This window comes from Papio anubis, chromosome 5, assembly GCF_008728515.1.
Source record: "Papio anubis isolate 15944 chromosome 5, Panubis1.0, whole genome shotgun sequence".
Classification (NCBI taxonomy): domain Eukaryota; kingdom Metazoa; phylum Chordata; class Mammalia; order Primates; family Cercopithecidae; genus Papio; species Papio anubis.
Window position 1 is genome coordinate 65,218,949 of NC_044980.1, and position 20,510 is coordinate 65,239,458.

Below are 20,510 nucleotides of genomic sequence, written 5' to 3' on the forward strand. Positions count from 1 at the left end.
CCTTTATTTATATTCTACATTTCAGTCAGTTTGGGAAGTGAAATTAGATTGGACAATATAATTAACTTACTTTTCCTCTATAATCATTTATGTACTTTGATTTTTTTATCTTAACAAAAATAAAAATAATATTTTTAAAAATTTTGCATAAATGATAATCGTCTAAACTTTTCTGACTAAAAGAGTGATGAAGAGATGTTATTAAGAAATAAAAAAGGGGAAGTTCCTACATTTGTACACCTCCCTTTGGGAGCCGGAAGCCCTATAAACACTGAATCTGGGCTTAGTTTCTTACCTTTGTAATTTTCTTTCTTTATGAAAGAATCCATCAGTAAATTGAATGTAAAGTTATCTGGAAAAATTCCATATTGAACCTATAATGAAATGAACATAACAGGAAAAAAAGAGAAAATTATCTAATTTAGTCTATAATATATGCCTATGTTATTCAGAATAAAACCTGCCACTATTAGCTTTAAAATATTTGACTATCATTTTACAGCATCTGTGACAGTGAAACAGAAGCCATGACTCATGAGGTCTGGTATGAGGCACTGTTGGTCAGTGTGAGAAAGTTGTGAGTGGGTGTCTGATATAAGACAACTGATATGTAAAAACCAAGGCTTCAATTCTAACACCTCATCATAGCTTAAAAAAAAAAAAGAAACCCACACAACCCCCCTAACTGGTTCAGTGACTCTTTTTATAAAGTATGAATAACAATGCAAAAACTCTCATGAGAAAGCAGACATTACACAGCATTTTCTGGTTCTTAGCCTGGCTTTTCAGGTCCCAAGAAATATGTCAACAAATATTTGCTATTAAATTTCTAGAAAGTTGTGTCATACAACTGAATACTTGAGAATTCAGATTTCTTAAAATGTGGACCCTTTAGCACCTGCAGGATGTTGACTTTCTCGGAGTGTTTTTAACAATACAGATTCCTACATCTCAGACCTACAGAACCAGAATCTCTGGGAATTGAGAATAAAAACCTGAATTTTTAGTGAGCTTCTCGTGATTTTCATGCATACTCATTTTACTACCAGTGATCCAGATTGTGGCTGCATTTTTATCTGTTTCAAATTCTTCAGTAATGTTAACCACCATTCCCCACAAGCTCCATTCTTCCTTCTTGCAACCAGTAGAAACACCTGAGGAATTTTCTAAACTATATCCTTATCTCCTTGAGAGATTTTGATACAGTCCTAACCCCCAACTGTGAATCACCACTGAGCTGACTCATTGTTTCCAGGAGTTATATATAGGAGCCTCAGGTGTGCTGAAAGGGAAACATGTCTAAAAAATCACTATTTTAAAGGTTGTAGCTCATGGCCAGTGTCTATATTTCTCAAAGCAGTCATCCAAATCAGTATTAATCCCTAGGGCAGGGTAAAAACCAAAATATTTTAGGATGACAAATCATTAAAGCTGAAAGGGATTTTAGAAATCAACTGGTCAATGATTCTCAACCCAGGCTGTAAATGAGAACTGAGAGCTTTAAAAAACAAACAAACAAACAAATAAAGAAACCCAATGAGGGATGAACAGTCAGGGATGAGGGATGATACCACAATGGTGGATACATGTCATTATACATTTGTCCAAACCCATAGGATGTACAACATTAAGAGTGAACCCTAATGTAAACTAGGGCTTTTGGGTGACAAGAGTTTGTCAACATAAGTTCATCAATTGTAATAAATGTACCACACTGGGGCAGGATGTTGATTATGAGGAAGGCTATGCATGTGTTGGGGCAGGGAGTACATAGAACATCTATGTACTTTTCACTCAGTTTTGCTGTTGAAGGAAACAAAAATATTTCTCCCCAAAATCATTGAGGATGTTAAGTGAAAGACACCGAAAATGCAGGGGAACACTCTGCCACAGCCTCCAATTGCCTAATGGCAGCACACAAATCCTTCCTTCCTAGAACAGCACTTGCTTCTAAGCCCAGAGAAGGCACCAGCAGGCACCAGAGGAATCTGAGAACAGATTTTACTATCTTCCCACATTTTCCCACCTTTTGAAGACTGTAACTTTTCCTTCCTTTGTCTTGTCACTGTATAGGATTTATGTCCCTTGGTTGAAATACTATTTCAGCAAAGCCCTAAGCCACTGCCTTGAGATAGAAACACTTTTGAACTGAGGCCTTTCCTGTGTGATGAGTACAGCATATATTAATAATCTTCTGCTTGTTTTTCTTTTGTTAATCTGATTTTTGTTTTCAGCAGAGTGTCTCAACTAAGAACCTAAAAGCAAAAGAAAATAAATTATGTTTTCTCTCCTACACTGTGAACCCGAAACTGACAGAAACATTTAAACTTATTTAAAAAAAAATTTAAATTCCAATGCCTGGGCCCCAGACAGATCAATTAAACTAGAATTTCAGGAGTAGAGGCAAACATCTACATTTTTTAAAAAGCTTCTTGGGTGACCCTAATGGGCAGCCAGAGTTGGAAATCACTGATTTACTACAACCCACTTGACTTAGAGTGGAAAACACTAAGAGCAAGAAGAATATAGTTATTTGCCTAAAGTTACCAGCAACCAGTGGAGTCTGTGGGGCTACAGACTGGACCTTCTGATTTCTAGTTTGATGTCCTTTCCACTAAAAGACTCGAGAAGCAGCAAACATTCTAGACCCTCCTAGTTTTGTTATCATAGGAATCTTTGAGTGTAATGTGTGGCATTATACTCTGAACTGAAGAAAACAAGATTTAATCCATTCCTTCCTCTGGGTCTTCCATTTTCTCCTCTTGAGATTCAAGGCTATCATCTTGATTGGACTTACCTAGGGAACTAGCTCAATCTCTTACTCCCTTCCTTACCTGGTTCCTCCCTTAACATACCTTATACCCCAGAAAAAGGCAATGTATTACTGTTCAGACTGAGTCTTTGTTTTCACCTAGATATACCTCTGGTAATATTGTTTCTGCCAGCCCATCTCCATGTGCAAGCATACGTCTTTTGGTGACCATCTTAAATGGTACCTCAAGTCTCTTTTAATTATGTCCTTCCTATCGGATTCCCTCATCTTAATTCTCCAAGTTGTTTTCACTGTTTTCCTTTTCTTTTCTTTTCTTTTTTTTTTTTTTTTGAGACAAGGTCTCATTCTGTTGCCCAGGCTGTAGTGCAGTGGCGTCGTCACAGCTCAATGCAGTCTCCACCTCCTAGGCTCAAGTGATCCCCCTACTTGAGCCTCTAGAGTAGCTGGGACTATAGGTCTCAAACTCCTGCGCTCATGTGATTCTCCTATCTTGGCGTCCCAAAGTGCTGGGATTACAGGCATGAGCCACAGTGCCTGGCCTTTACAAATATTCTTGTGCGGCACTTACATTTGCCTAATATTAGATTTATAAGTAACCCAGCTTATCTGCCTTATTAAATTATAAGCTTCCTGAGGGCAAGAACAGAATATTGCTCATTTTTGTATCCACTATCAATAACCAATCCAATGTCTCACAAATAAACTGTATATAACACATATTAAGTTGAATTGGGTCCAAGTCATGGAAATAAAACATTCTGCACAGAAGGGGACTCAAAATCAGTATTCCTTTTCGGTGCTAACTTTCAGGGTCCAGTGACATTATAGACACAATACCTTTTCATTAAAAGACTGTTAAAATATCTTTTTGGTTCAAACTAGTATTTAGCTTCAGACTCACAATAATAACATTCTAAATCTCTGTTTATTTTGTATTTACTGCATACTGTGGAAGGTAAGTAAGACTCAACTCTTGGGTGCTGTAACAGTTAGAAAGATCCTAATCCTAGAGGGTCTCAGGCTTGATGGGAGGAGTCAGGGAACTCAAAACACATAGGAGCAAACATGGTCATGTTTTTTCCCTACACTTCACCAGAGGGAAACAGGCAAGAAATCTAAGGCTTAGCAATCAAGAATGAAATGACCACCACTGGAGAGTTCTTCTGATTAGACTACCTTTTGCTTATACCTGTCCTTTTCTGAGTCACTATGTTTGGAAAAGCAGCAGCTCAGGATTTTTTTTTTTTTTAAATTTATTAACTTATACCCAGCTTCATTATTAACTTATACCCAGCTTCATTCTGTTAATAAGAAGAATATTTGAGGTCAAATAATTTTTAAAAGTTATTTCTGGTGTTATTCTTTGCTGTACTACAGTAGGTACAAACATCATATCATCTAAACTCAGAAAAACAGGTTGCAGATCTATGGAACCACTCACCTTATTTACAAGGGTATATAAGGCTTTGTCTTGTGCATCATATTTTAGACACTGCCTAATCCAGCTGTGGATAGTCCAGTTTCTCAGGTACCAGCAGTTGGGGCTGTGTCGAAATCTAAATAAGCAGAAGAGAAGAGAAAACTGGTGTTAACTCTTACATGTTAAAACACATCTTCCATCGATAGGTCCTTCTCTTAGATATTTAGTGTGCAATGTGACAGAAATTCATAAAAGTCAACAGTTGATAAAAACTTGAGAATGAAACTCATTAACCACAAAGTCTGAAATGGTAAAGAGAAGGCAAACTAATAAATAACAAAAAAGATTTACAAAAATTGTATTCCTTATACCCCTTACCTCAATACCTTATTTTAAGAGATTTATGAAAAATGATTTGGGGAAAATACTAATCATGGCATTATATAAACAGATATTTCATTAGAAGAGGTGTGAAGCTTAAGCTGAAACTTTGGAAATTTAAAACAAACGAAGAAAATAAAAAATAGGATAGCATAGCAACTCTGTAGAGGAGAATCAGCTTTGAGTAACAGTGATATTTCCTGTGGCTCTTAGGAGAGACTGGGACATTCTTCACTGAGTCAAAGGAAAACAGAGGAAAAGAAATAAAAGTTGAGTAAAATTTAACATTCATGTCCTCCAAGATCCACAATCCCACACTGCCTTCTTCACAGTTCCATTGTAGCTCGTCAGTTTATCCCTTACTTCCTACAGCTCCCCACAGGGTCTTAAAAGTCTGAAGCAGCCCAGTATGAGTTATATACAATAATAGTATACCTACAAAGGAATGGTGCTTGGAAAGGAATTCCAAATGCTGCTTTTGCCTTAGTCCACGCACACTGCTAACACCTGGGATGGAAGCTGCTACTCCTAGTTCCTGGAGTTCATGACAAAAGACTGAGTGGAGATTGCGCTCTAAGATGGGGGTGGAAAGGGCTCTGTAGTCTCTCTTTTTATTTATCTACTTTGATTAGGATGGACCTTCATATACTATACTATATCATGTTACCTGAAATCCCCATGCTTTCCTTAATCATTTAGGAAGCAGGCCAATCACTGGGCCCCATGAAAATCAAACTCTTTTCTTAAAAAGCAAGAGGAGAGACAAAAACCTAGTGCTAAAGGATTCCATGCCATAACTGAGAGTCAACGGTACAGATGAATACTAGTGCCTTTTAGAGGCTGATAATTCAGTCTGCCTCCTGCTATTTCCTGCCATCTGCTATTGGGATGGTTTCCTCTGAACAGGTTCTCTGCCAAAGTAATAGCTAAGAAAAGGAGAGGAAGTGAGAAATAGTATTTAATTTAGGATATCTATTAGTGCTCTGGTGAGAGATTTGGCAAAAATAAGATCCAAAGATGTTTTATGGATTTAGGGTCTTCTAGGCCGCCTGATTCTCTTCAATATTTTAGGTTTTGCTAGAAAATGTCTCTCTCACTCCATTTTTCTCTACAAATTAGCCCCTTTAAAATCACAAATAGAGAAATATGTCAAATTAGGTTTAGAATAAGAGTGACATGGCCAGAGAAAGGCACTATATAGGGGACCTAGATATTTGATCTTATAAGATCCTCTGCACAGAAATGAAACAAAATACACCTTTTAGTATTTCATTTTTTCCCTCATTTTTTATTTTTATTTTTTGAGACAGGGTCTCACTGTTGCCCAGGATGGAGTGCAGTGGTGCAATCCTAGCTCACTATAACCTCAAACTAACTCCTAGGCTCAAGCAATCCTTCCTGCTAAGCCTCCCAAGTAGCTGGGAGTATAGGTGCATGCCACTATGCTCAGCTTATTTTTTGTACAAACAGGGTCTTGCTATGTTGCCCAGGCAACATTTTCAAATCAATAATTTAGCTACTTTATTCTTGTTTCTCTGAACAATCTGAGATTTAACATGAAATGACCAATTAAAAATGAGTTTCATTTTTTAAAGAAAAAAGTCAAGTGAAATATCAGGTGTATTGCTTCAATGATGGTGATGCTTCCTCATCAGCCTGTGAGTTCCTGGGTTAGCAGAGACAGAGATTGACTCGCTCAATACTGATTCCTGTACTGACACAATTCTTGGCCCATAGGTTTTTCAGCCAATAAAAAAAAAAAAAGAGCTTTAATCAACACTGGTATTAAATGCTGTTATGTCCCAATCTTTTGTTAATGTCTATGGTATATATGAAGATACATAAATTTCCTTTTTGGGGCATTTAGAGTCTCATTACAAAAAAGATGCACACAAAATTTAATAGTAATACAGGGTGGAGCATGATCAGTGCTAAAGACAAAAGGAATTGCTAGAGGCTAAAGGGTTTTTGGTAGTAGCAGTTGTTGGGTTTAGTCAATTTTTCCTTTAAAAAGGAACAAAACAAAATATAATGTTTTTTGGTAATGACTTTGGGAAAAAATATATCAAATGCCAATTACTACCCTCACTCAAGATGATTTTAAACCTAATCCTCATTTTAAATCTAAGGTTCTGGCCCAGGATGTTTCCAATGACCACTAAAGTTGTAACTTTTTTTTGATGATGAACTTTACAATAAGAACACCATGACCATATCCAACCAAACACCTTTCTCTTACTCATGATCAACAGACCACTTTTAGGCTTTGAAAAATAACAAAGACTGATAATGAGAGCCTAGTTTTAGACCTTCAAAGCTCAAATTAAAACATCTAAAGCCATCCGCTAAGCTTCTAAGGCTAACTTCAACACATGGAAGAGCAAGAAAGTCTCTTCTTCTTAAAAGCCCTTCCTTCACAGACTCTCTCTCTCAGAAGCCTAAAGGGAAAGTTACTCAAGACTTCACACATCGAATATAATCATCTCTGCACAGCAGCCCTTTGAGATATTTGTTAAGACACTGAGAAGTCTTTAATAAGTCCACTCCCTCTCCTATCCTGGGACAAGGCTACTTGGTATGAGCTTTGCTCTCTAAGCCCTAACAATCCTAGACCCAATTATGTCTAGGGCATTTTCTTTCTTTTTTATTGTATATACATTTTGAGAGATAAAGTCTCACTCTGTCACCCAGGCTGGAGTGCAACTGCAAGATCACAGCTCACTGCAGCCTTGAACTCTTGGACTCAAGCGATCCGAACCTTTGCCTCCTTCTTTATTTCTGTAGAGACAGGGTTTTGCTATGTTGTTCAGGCTGGTCTAAAACTCCTGGCCTTAAGTGATCCTCCCACCTCAGCTTCCTGAAGAGTTGGGATTATAGGCATGAACCACTGTGCCCAGTCTAGGACATTTTCAATGAACTCTCACAAAAAATAAACTGAGGAATAGCAGTGAAATACTTACAAACTTACTATAAAATATGATGCCCAAAGTGCAATTCCTGAATTTCCCAGTCAGGTAGCAAATGAACTCCCTTCTAGGCCGCCATCAGCATTAAAAAGAGAAGCTTATGTGAGTGGCTATCTGGAATATAAACAAGTCAAAACACTGGGCCAGCGGGGTTCAATTTTGGATGGCAAGTTTGAGAAGAATTTGTATTGGTGACTTTTGAAGCAGTTCAGACAAATAAAGGTGGGGACTTTTCAACTTCCAGTAGTAATATGTCAGGTGAGTGAGTCTCTGGAATGGGCACTTGCCTGGAATGATTCTGTGGACTGCTAGATGAGCATTCTCTCTTTCTGCCAGAAGAAAGGCAAAGAGAAAAGAATACAACTAACACATTGATTTTCCAATTTGCCTGCAAACAGACTGGCTTTTGTTCTCGCCTGCTCTGACCACCAGCCTGGCAGATTACAGACAGCCACTGTAGGAGTCCCCTCTGTGCGCCTATGCCATCAGCTGTTTGCTCACCTCGACAGAAGCTTTATTATTGCTAGGCCAGCAGGCTGTCAAGATAGGCAAACATGTGAGTGTAGAAAAGAGAAACAAATATAATGCAAATAACCCCAACAAGGTTGTGCTCATGAAGGCTAAAGGTACTCTGAACTTTCAGCTTATAAAATGTGATTATACTTACAAAAATTCTAAGAAAATGTGTATTTCTTGGAGGAGCATAAGAGTGACGAAGTATACTCTCAAGTTCCAGCTCTAGTTCTAAAAGTTGGTTTCCCATGGCTAAAGAGATCTCTGTCCCCAGTGTTGAGTAGGATTTTCAGGTGAAGACAGAGCTTGCCTAGGAAGCCAAACCACGGCCAATCAAATAGCAGGAACTGAGAAGCTTCCTCTTCTCAAAACTCAGGCCATACTCAGAACTCTTAAGGGCATCTTCCTGCACTGCTGCTCATTTAAGACTGATGTTACCAGGAAAGAAGGGGAGCAGAATCACAGGCTGCCAAACCGACATGGGAGTGAAAGTCTTGGATATTGCAGAGATTTCTTAGAAGGGAAGAGAGGTTATATAAAAGAGACCAAGAGTGAAAAGAAAAACACGAGAGACTGACCGTGATTATATAGGAGATACTTTATTGTGTGTAAAAGTCACATGGGATTTCTTGTTTAGGTCAGGAGTTTGAGACCAGTCAAGGCAACACAGTGAGACCCCGTCTACACACACACACACACACACACACACACACAGAGCACTCATAACACACATACACACCAAAAAAAGGAAAGAAAAAAAAAGTAAAATATATCCTTTCTTCCATGGGGTTGAAATAAAGGTTTTGTTATTGTTGAATGGCTAAAGTGGCAGTGCTCATCAGCTCTTTTGGTCTCACAAATAAAAATGCTTCAGGCTGGGCAGGCCCAATGCACAGATGCCAGAGCCTGGAGCCCAGCAGCTCACAGCTCCACCATTTAGCTGCAACACTGGCTCTTCCACATGAATGAGCAAGCTTTCCACAATGTTTATCTGATTCCGAGAGCCACCAGCCCTAAACACACACATGCAGCTTTTCCTCCGCTCCAGTGAATTCTGTATCCTGTGGCAACAGGCTTTACAGATGGGAACCTCAGCCACAGAGCTGGGTAGACACAGAGATGGGAGAGGGGGTCAGGGTAAAGGGAGGAAAGAAAGAATGCCAAGAAGAAAATATGGCTGGCTTCAAAGCCTGCAGTGTAGACTGAGGATCTTATCAATGAAAGAAAGTTAGTAATTATCAAAAGGAATGAGTGCTTCCTTGAACTAAAACCAAAGGATAAGAGTGTCACGTGACTATTTAAATCAGAATCTGATTCAATCACTGCTACTCACTTTCTCATTATTTTCTTTTTCATCCTGCTAGAAATTCTGCTTTCACAATTGTTAATTTCAAAACTAACAATTATTAGTCGCCCCCAGCTACCACAAATAAAATCAAATTTTGATGAGATAATTTTCTAATGACTATTATATTTTTGTCAAGTACTAAAAAAAAGACGGCAGGGTTTAATACATAAATCGATAATAAAAACATCAGTATTATAAGTTAAAATTTCCTGCTTGGGATCTCAGATTCTTACTCAAAGAATTTAAGGTAATTTTAACTTTCCACATACATATACTTAGCCTGCACAAAATAAAAGCATCAAGTGCAAGAATCCCCTCCAAAACACCTCTCCCACCCTGCCACCAAAAGTCAACCAGTTTGGGCTTGAATATTTCCAATGAATTCACTATCTACCTTCACAACGCAGATAAAAATGTGTTTCTTTTTTTTTTTTTTTTTTTTTTTTTGAGACGGAGTCTCGCTCTTGTTGCCCAGGCTGGAGTGCAATGGCACGATCTTGGCTCACCGCAACCTCTGACCCCTGGGTTCAAGTGATTCTTCTGCCTCATCCTCCCAAGTAGCTGGGATTACAGGCATGTACCACCACGCCTGGTTAATTTTGTATTTTTAGTAGAGACAGGGTTTCTCCACGTTGGTTAGGCTGGTCTCGAACTCCCGACCTCAGGTGATCCGCCCATCTCGGCCTCCCAAAGTGCTGGGATTACAGGCGTGAGCCACCGTGCCTGGCCAAATGTCTTTCTTTAAAAGTTCTAATTTTTAAAAAATTAAAGTCAAGTTTACAGAGATACAATGTACAAACAAAAAAATTCACACTTTCAGTTTATAGTTCTATCAATTTTGACAAATGTATCCAGTTGCATAATCATGACCACAGTCAAGATAAGCCCCCTCTGTATTCAACCTCCCCAGGGTTTGCTCGTCAATTTAAGCAAATTTTATATAGGTAACCTCCTTGGGTCCCTTTCTAGATCTAGAGTTATTAATTTTATAAGAGGAAAAGCAAATAGGGTAATAAAACCACCACAATATCTATTGGTTGGTTTATAATTTATATTTTGTCAATTTCCCAGTAGAATTTGAAAAAATTAAAACTTAGCTTGTGAGTAGTTTCTTTTTTTGAGCCCTACATATAGCCATTAGACTTTCTGGAATCCCTGCCTGCTAGTCTAAAAATGGTGATGAGTAAGTAGATTTTTGGTAGAGAATAACAGGGGCATAGAATTTCGCAAATGTGGAGTGCTAAATAAATGCAGCATAACAACACGTTTTTTGAAATGTAGATAGATAACAGAGGGACTTGTTAGATATCAAAGTCTGAATTTGTCAGACCAAGGGCTTATAAAAAGAGGCCATTAGCATTTCACCTGGAAACACACTGGTATAAATATGATATACTAGAAACTATTCCAGGAGAGTTATTCTTATTATCCACATCCTCTCATGAAACAGAAAGCAATCAAAAGTAGGACACATGTCACCAAATTATTCTCTCTCTCTCTGCTCTCTGACCTGCCTGTGGTTTTGCCAGATCTAACTCTCAGTCTAGAAGACATATTTCTGCTTCATTTAATGAGTAGCTAGCTACCTTTTGCTTAGGAACGGTGACCTATATTCCTTTTTTTTTTTTTTAAGTAGAGATGGAAGTGTTGCTATGTTGACCAGGCTGATCTCAAACTCCTGGCCTCAAGTAATCTTCCTGCCTCAGCCTCCCATCATGCCTAGCCCTAACTCCTATCTTAAAGATGACATCTCTCCCTTTCCGATACAGAAAAAAACACCTATAGACAGACTCTACGCTCTGCTGCTCTCTCTCTCTCTCTCACTTTCATGGTATGTAAGGGAGGCAGTCAGAATGAAGCCAGTTGTGTTCTTTGTCTAAAGCCTGGAACACTATTTTATCAGCCTCCAAAGAGCAATATGTGTAGATAACCAGGGAGGATTACTTGTGGGGAGAATGGGAGAAGAAACAAGTATTTACAGTGATCACTGAGGTGCCCTTCTGGAGTTGGTCCTAAAACCAGAAAATGGCTTTGTGGCCACCACCTGACCTATCAGTGAAACTGCACCCAGAAGCAGCTGGTAAGACTTCTCCAGCCTCTCTAAAGCTGTACGCACACTGGCTCACAGGTCAGCTTCAGAATGACTGAGAGGCAGTTGCTGAAGCCCAAGGTTAGGCTACAGAGGGTCTTTACCTAGGAATAGTAGGAAGTTGAGAAAAACTGGATCCCAAACCAGTCCTGTTTATAAAAGCATATAAAGTTGTGGAAACTGGCTTGGTTTGGATAGAGATAAGATAAATGTTTTGGTTTTCAGTAGGAAATTTATGAGCAATAAATGAGCCAGTTTTAAATACATGCAAACATTTCCTTATGTCTCCTAAAGCTTTGGCTAGGAACTGCAGAAAAAATTTCTGCAAAATCATAAATAATACAATGACTAAGATAGGAAAATCACATATATTAATTAAACACTGGTTTTGAATAATTCTGGGAAAAAGAAAGGTGAGAAAGAAAAAAAAAGGAGGAAAACAAAGGAATAGAATAGAAATAAAAACCAGAAATTCTGGAGTATGCTAGCTTAGTGAAGTTCTCAGGATTAAGTCTGCCACAAAAGAAATAAGCAGGCAAAGGGCCTGGCCCAGGAGATGAAGCACACTAGGGTAAAATCAGAAAAGAATTAAGCTGGTGTTGAGCAGATTTATATGTGTTTGTGTGTGAGATTATGGATTTCTTTAGGGGTATTTCTGAGGGAAGAGAAGCTCAGTACTAATCAGGATTTCTTAAGAATCAGATTTTTTTTTTAAAGAAGAAAGGCATCTCAGTATTTTAAACATTCTGATTCTCTAACACATGAAAAAGTTAAATCCCTAGGCATTCTTTGTTTGCAGCAAAAGTAAGGTTGGACATACTTCCAGTGATACAATCCAATTCATAGCTAGTTTCTATTTCTGTAACTCTACTGACTCCTCTATTAGGCTTTTAAGCTCTTAAAAGGCTGGAGACAAGTTATCTATCATTTTGCATCCTACAAACAAGTAAATAAGGACTCAAGTAGGTGCCTGATGATTTGGCAACAGTGACTAGGCCTGCTAAGACTGTGTAAATACCAATAATGCATGCTGAAATTCATGAGGATTATTTATATTTGAAACAGTAATTCACTTCCGCTTGTGAAGTATCATCCTGGCTAAAATAAAGTTGAAGTCAAGAAGAAATGCTGCCGTTTTTGTACAAGGCAGGAGGAGATGAAAGATGGCAGAGGAAGTGGAGTAGTATGTGGTCATTGTGGAAAGCCACCTAGTCCTCATTCCCCCTACTGTTCCTTCCCACAATACATAAAAGGATGATACATGGATTCTTTAGTGAAAGTTGAGGGAACAGACAAGCTGCTAGGAGAGTGAAGCCAATAAGTTGAGGACAGAAGCCAGAGTACATGGGTTCACAGAACTTCCTAACAGGAACTCAATAAAAAAACAGACTCCTTTCAACCCCAGAAGAGGCTTTGAAAGCAATGGCCGGGCGCGGTGGCTCAAGCCTGTAATCCCAGCACTTTGGGAGGCCGAGATGGGCGGATCACGAGGTCAGGAGATCGAGACCATCCTGGCTAACACGGTGAAACCCCGTCTCTACTAAAAATACAAAAAACTAGCCAGGCGAGGTGGCAGGCGCCTGTAGTCCCAGCTACTCGGGAGGCTGAGGCAGGAGAATGGCGTGAACCCGGGAGGCGGAGCTTGCAGTGAGCTGAGATCCGGCCACTGTACTCCAGCCTGGGCGGCAGAGCAAGACTCCGTCTCAAAAAAAAAAAAAAAAAAAAAAAAAAGAAAGCAACCTAGGCCAAGTAAACTGGTGATAGGGGAGAGAAAAAAAAGTTAATATTGAATTAGAGAATCTTTAATTTAGTGCTGGCAGAGACCTTCAATATCTATTGTATACTGGACTATTTATTGAGAATTTACTAGCCCTGTTCTACGTGATGTAAAATTATTTAGTCTAATTCCTTTACTTTATAGATGAGGAATCTTGACGTGGTGAGATAAAATGATTTACCCAGGATAAGCACAGTTAGCAATAGGACCTAAATTAGACCCCTCACTCTCATTATTCCACCACTGCCTCTCAACTTCTTTTATTCGTAGGACATCTTTAAAAAACATTTTTGTGGTTTCACAAAGGTCTCTAACAGTGAAAAATAAACATCTCTTCTAAATTTAGAAGCAGAATCTACAGAAAAATAAACTTAGTGTAAAACAGTTCTGGAATTGCTTTGAACTAGCTGTTTAACTTTGGAAAGTCACTCGATCCTTCAGGGTTTCAGTTCCTGCAACTGTAAAACGAACAGGTAGGGTTATCTGGATCATGAATTCAAATGTCTACAGGGGCCAGTCAGTTAATATAAATGCATGAATCATGTAAGACAATAGGTACAAAGCTGCTTGTATTACGATCAAGCAAATTGATTTCATTATACTGTTTATAAAAACACAGTTTATGGGCCAAATAAAATACACTTGAACTCTGGACTACACCAGACCCCTGGAACTCCTTCCAGCACTTAAGTTTAATGACTCTAAAAGACAATAAGCCTATATCTACTCATTAAAACATCAGTCATTTACAAGTTTCTATTAAACCAGAAAAATGGCAGTGATACAAACAAGTGAATAAAGACTCAAAGATAAACAAGCAACCATTCAGTCCACAGCTGATTTTACTTTATTCCACTAGCCTCCATTCCCCTACCATATGGTACCCACTTTGGGCAGCCAACAGAGATTATTATTATGGGAACGGTGGGCCCTGCAAGTCGGCATCTAAAATTTCAAGGTAAAATGATAAAATCAACTAAAGTTAAATGTAAGGTCCCTGAAGTACATTATAACTGAAGATCAAGTTTTATAGAAGATAAAATTTTCAGCAATTGATCACTCCATTAGTAAAGCATTTTATTTTCTACTCAAATACTTCAGTGCGATCCAACTTATATCTGAGAGAGTCATCCAAAGTTAATTTTCCTACGTAATGTAAATTATTGTTTTATATACTGTTACTTTATCAAACCTCTGTTATCTGGCAATTCCTACAGCAGAAATGCTTGAACTCTAAAAAAAGGGGAGTAGGATGAGGTGGGCATAGAGATATTAAGAAATTACTTGACAGTTTTTGGAACATAATGACCATTTGCAGTTTAAAAAGGAAAGATATTTAAAAATTGAGATTTATATTTGTCAGTCCAATTGGTTTTTAGAAAGGCTTACTTTACCACTCACCAAACAAACAAAAACCCTTAGTTGTTTATATGTAAAGACAGAAAAATTAAGGTGATCTTTCTTTCTTTCTTCTGCTGCCAAATAGTAAAAATCAGCATAACTATAATACATTTAATAGGCAGCTCCTCTATTTAGCTCAAGCTAGTCTCTCATACCAAAAATCAAACTTTTTTAAACTGAATATCTGAAATTGTACAAACATAACATGCTAAGAAAATTCTTAACAATGACCAAATGCAAACTTCACGTCATAGGAAGGCTAAGTACCAGAGGTAATTCCTTTTAATAGGATGACAATCATAAGAAAGAATAGTTACAATTTTGAATATGAAAGAGCTGTTTCTTTAGTAATAAACCAAATACAAAGTTCCAGGTTCATCTGTTCTGGCTGGCAAATCTTGCATAAAAAAGCCATACTTTAGCTAAACAAAAACTCTTAGGCTGGCCCAGAAAGAGGGAATGAACAATTTGAAAAACATCTTTTATTGCCTGAGAAAATTTTAAAAGTATCTGAAAGTGCCAGGAGACCTGCCTCAATGTGACTCAAGCAGCTATCCAAAGTCCCTCAGCTTTCCTAAGTATGAGTCATAGGGGAAGGAGACAGAGCTCCTTGGCAAAGATACAGGTTTTCCTCTTTGGTTCCACCCCACCATTTTCATTAAAAAAAAAAAAAAAGAAAAAAAAAAGCTTTGATGTATAATAGTTAAATAGATTCCAGACAGGCTTAACTGAAGAAGTTTGAACACCAGGGAGGCAAAATATCATTGCAGAAGTCGGTATTGTTTGCCACTGTGATCCACAGACACAGGGAGCATCTTCTGCATCCTAAAAAGGCTCAGCCCATTGATCATGTGTCAGATCATGGCTGCACTTTGTGGGAGAGGAGAGGATAACAAGCTATGAAAATACCTCAGTCTCCCTAGTTTCTTAAACACCGCAAGCTCATATACTGAACACTGAGTTCGAAGGGGTGGGAACTTGTACTTTATGAGCGCACATTAAGCGGAATTTCAAGTGTGGTAGCATGTAGGCTGTCCACGTATATATGGCTGCTACAATGAATGCAGCCGTTAGTGAACAGATACATTTTTTCCTTCAATAATCTTAGGTAAAAAAGTAAGAAAGCTGGGATTTTTAAAGCATGAATAAGGCAAAACCGAATATTAAACTGCAGAGGGAATATTTCTACTTCTATACCTATATGAAATTACTTATTACAACAGAATGGAGCATTTGATGAGGGCAAAGCTCCTCTCTTCTGCATTTGATCATTCATCAGCCTACTATGAATCAGGATATTCTGTTGGGCACTAAGAGGCACAGATGAATAAATATCTATTTGCCTTCAACGAGGTTAGATTGGGACGATCAAAAACCAGTATTTTCAGCCCCGCATGGTGGCTCATGCCTGTAATCCCAGCACTTTGGAAGGCCGAGGCAGGCAGGTCACTTGAGGTCAGAAGTTCGAGACCAACCTGGCCAACACGGTGAAACCCCATCTCTACTAACAAATACAAAAATTAGCCTGGTGCGGCAGCACATGCCTATAATCCCAGCTACTTGGGAGGCTGAGGCAGGAGAATCACTTGAACCCGGGAGGTGGAGGTTGAAGTGAGCCAAGATGGTGCCACTGCACTCCAGCCTGGGCAACAGAGCAAGACTCTGTCTCAAAAAAACAAAAACAGGCCAGGCACAGTGGCTCACGCCTGTAATCCCAGCACTTTGGGAGGCCGAGGCGGGTGGATCATGAGGTCAGGAGATGGAGACCATCCTGGCTAACATGGTGAAACCCCGTCTCTACTAAAACAATACAAAGAAATTAGCCGGGCGTGGTGGCGGACGCCTGCAGTCCCAGCTACTCAGGAGGCTGAAGCAGGAGAATGGCATGAATCCGGGAGGCAGAGATTGTAATGAGCTGAGATCGCGCCACTGCACTCCAGCCTGGGTGACAAGAGCAAGACTCTGTCTCAAAAAACAAAAAAACAAAAATAACAAAAAAAAAAATCCAAGTTTTTTTTTTAGCATTGATAACAAGTTTAGAAGGTTAATTTATAAGCATCATAGATAATTCCCCATGTATGTAACACTGATTATTTCATAACATCCTGGTAATAAATTTTGAAAAACTGGCTCTCAATAGGAAAATAAATCAAACTCTTCTCTCTTCTTCCCAACAGTCTGTCTTTTTTGTTTCCTCGGGTATATTTAAGAAATAAAAATGTTATAGATAGAGATAATGCTGTACCCTACTTCTCTCACTTTCTAGAACAAGAAAGTTGGTGTCCATCATTCTCATGTTATACCTTTACTACTTAGGGATGTGTTCTGTGTTGAGTGTTTCAAGGTGAATGACCTTTTGATTCTGCATTCAAGGGCCTGTCTGATAGAGAACTGAATCAAACCACAGTAATGCTATTTCTCCAGGGGCAGAAGAGTAGGGACAGAAGCGACAAAATTACTGTTATCACAGACAGGATAGAGGACTCGATGCCACTTTCACTGGGAAAACTAATTGCACTGCCACCGGGGAAATATCTGACAAAGTGCTGCTCTGTGTTTGATTACAACCCAGCCCTGACTCACTAACTGAGTCATTTAACCTGAGAATCAGTTTTGTCATTTTAAAAATACAGATAATACCTTAATCACTGGGTTATTATGAAAATCACATAGGAGTTATTTAGGTATTTTGCCGGCTTATAATTCTTTTTGGAACCAAACACAGTAAAAATGTACACACATACAAGCAATATTAAAATATATATTTTTAAAGACAAAGTCTCACTCTGTCACCCAGGCTGGAGTGCAGTGGCGAAATCACAGCTCACTGCAGCCTTGACCTCCTGGGCTCGAGGGATACTCCCACCTCAGCCTCCCGAGTAGTTGGGACCACAGGTGTGCCACCACTCCTGGGTAATTTTTTTTATTTTTTGTAGAGAGGAGGTCTCATTATGTTGCCCAGGCTGGTCTCAAACTCCCGGGCTCAAGCAATCCTCCCACCTTGGCCTCCCAAAGTGCTAGGATTATAGGCATGAGGCACCGCATCCAGCCTATTATTGTTATTATAATCTACTTGATTTAGCACTTGATGACATTCTGCCTGGTACTGCTTATGTGCATCCTTTCTAAGGCTAAGGCTTGTGGCATAACTGTCTCTGGTAGTAGAGAAGTAGTTAAGATGTCAGCATCAGACAGAACTTCTCCTATGTTAGAACCTCAGGAAACTGATTCTGAAATGGATTCAGGATTCTAACCAGTAGAAGTTGTATCCAGTTTATCTGGTACAACTCTAGATTGATATGAAGATTAAAGAGATAAAACACGTAAAATTAAAATGCCTGGCACATGGTGCTTCCAGACAACTTGGACAGAGCAATCAACAGCAACAGCAGCCTCATTCTGAGGGTCACTGAGTTAAGTGTGAACTCCTATGACTATTTCCATCCACACAGCAGGTGACTTGCAGAGTGCTGGGTACCTGTGTGCAGCAAAGACCTGACTGCCATTAGCCAGAGGGGATGGAATACAGTAGTAAGAACAGGGTCAGTAAGAGGGTGAAGAGTCCTTTGCTCTCTCATTCCTCTCAAGACAGTCTCAAATGAGGAGCTGGAAGGTGAAGGAAAGGGGACAACAGAGAGGCTTTTACAATCACAGAGGCCCAAAGCCAAACAGCAAAGGTTTGCCAGTCAGGCTGATGACTGGTGGCAGGGTTTCTGATCTTATTTATGACAGAAAAAGTTCTAGGAAGAAGCAAGGGGATGACCTAAGGAGGAGTCAATTTACCTATCATGTTTTGCCCTTGGACTGCTTTCCACATGCTTGGCAAAGCACTGTTATAATACAATGGGGATTTTACTGGTTTCCACAAGCTTGGCAAAGCACCGTTATAATACAATGGGGTTTATACCTTGAGCTTTGTGTCAGCTCAGTACTCACCAGCCTCTGGTTGAGGTAGACAGTTAAGGAGTGTGGATGCCTATGGAGGATAAACAGAACTACTCAAAAGAGAAGCTGCTATGTGCTGCTCATGGCTTGGATCTGTGGTTGGGGCAAGAGCTCAGAAGAAGAAAATAGTTATTTGTGTAGAACATGCCACCCATCCAAGGCTAGGAAATAAAGGAACACAGCAACTAAAGCAAAGCATTTGCTGCTGAGCAAGTCACTGCCCCAGCTTTGCTTCTAAGAACTCCCTTTTCCATCACGTACCCACCACTGGCAACCTGAAAAGAGTTTAAGGCTGAAAGCACCTGCTCCTGCTCCCAACCTAAATGGAACCATCAGCTCTTTCAGACAACTTGGAAAGATCAGCTGACAGCAGTCACATGAAAGCAAAGGCCACTAAGCTAATAGGCTATCTATGGAAAACAAATATACAATAGCTTTTCTCATGTTGAAAAAAAATTATGGGTACAAATAACCACTAATAACTCTGTTTTAGGATTCTGATTTAAGACAGGCTCAAAAAAGGAAAGACAAGGGTGAGCTGTTGCTATAGTGATCACAGCATGTGATTATCTCAAGGGTTTTTCACATTCCCATGCAACCATAGGAAAGACTAATTTATCAGCACTACTTGTACCATATTTCTGCAGATGAATGCTTACAAAAAATACAGCATACTAAAGAACTTGCTTTTTCTTCTGAGCATTTAGAACTTTTAAAGAAAAATCATACTGAAGGAAGGCTTCTTTTGCCCTGATCAGTTGGTGAAAAATCTTTAACTGTGACTGAAAATGAGATGATGATAAATATTATTAACTAAAATGTGATGAGCACTTACCATGTGCCAAGCATTATCCTAACTACTTTATATACATTTTCCCCTTTTTACAAAGTAGGAAAGTGAAACTGAAGGGGATTAAAAACCTAGCCTAAAAGCCCACAGTGAACCTAACACAGGTGGTTTTCCCTATAGCATTTGAAACACACTATTGGTTGTTGTTGAGCACCAGAAGTAGGTGGCTTGCATTTAGATGGCCTGCTTTATAGAAAATGTGTCACTCTGAATACTGGAATTGCATTTGGCATAGCAGGAAATTCATATTATGAGAGGAATGTAGAAATGAAAACAACATGTTCTCATCTTTAACTTCACGTCTTTGCCAGGGTACCCTGGTGGTGCTATTTTGTTGGGGGACCACCAAAATCCCCATAGGTCTTTTCTCTTTGGAAGTCAGAGTACCTAGAGAGTACTCCTCCAATTTCCTCACTGAGAGGTAAAATGAGCCTTGTATACCCAAGTCCAGAGTCCTTCTGGCTCACTCTCTCCAGAAAGAAATCGACTACTCTTCTGCTAGAGTTGGGTATTTCACTAACTCGTATGAAGACTTGCCGTCAATTCTCCTGTCTCAGCTCCACTCACATGTCTACTTTGGGAATCATGCTGCTTCTCATTTATGAGGCTTTCTGGGGTCCTATGGTTCCACTGCCACTTCTGGACTTCCTCTCCTGCCAGCTTAGGTTGTGGCTTTCTTTTTCTGCTAACTCCATTACTTTTGTTTTGCTGTTGTCTCCTCTCCTACTCTCTCATTTTGTCAGTTTTTGCCTCTTCTACCCTTTACTGTCGTATCTGTGGAGGTTTCGGTAGGAAATAGAGATAAGCACATATGATCAATCTATCATGTTTAATCACAAGACTTCCACAGTGATTTAATCACAAGACTTCCACATTGATCTATAAACTAGTCAATGGATTATATAATCATCTAAAAGTAATGATAAAGAAAATAAAACATTCACAGATATTTCAGCAGTAATAGCCCTCTGCTTAAAAAGGAAAAAATAAAATTTCTTGAGTAAGACACTCAACTCATCTGGATTTCAAATTAAAGAAATTATAAAA

The 20,510-nt window shown here is 39.0% G+C and overlaps 1 protein-coding gene across 3 annotated transcripts in view; it reads right to left on the reverse strand.

The window, feature by feature from the left end:
• The window catches only part of MRPS27 (mitochondrial ribosomal protein S27), a 99,644-nt gene that overhangs the window by 14,396 nt on the left and 64,738 nt on the right, over positions 1-20,510 (reverse strand). For all 3 annotated transcript variants that reach the window (XM_031666210.1, XM_031666211.1, XM_009208592.4), the window contains 2 exons: positions 4,215-4,329; positions 296-374 (listed from right to left, as the gene is read on the reverse strand). In XM_031666210.1, coding sequence (XP_031522070.1) covers positions 296-374; positions 4,215-4,329 — 194 coding nt within the window. The remainder of the gene's footprint in view (positions 1-295; positions 375-4,214; positions 4,330-20,510) is intronic.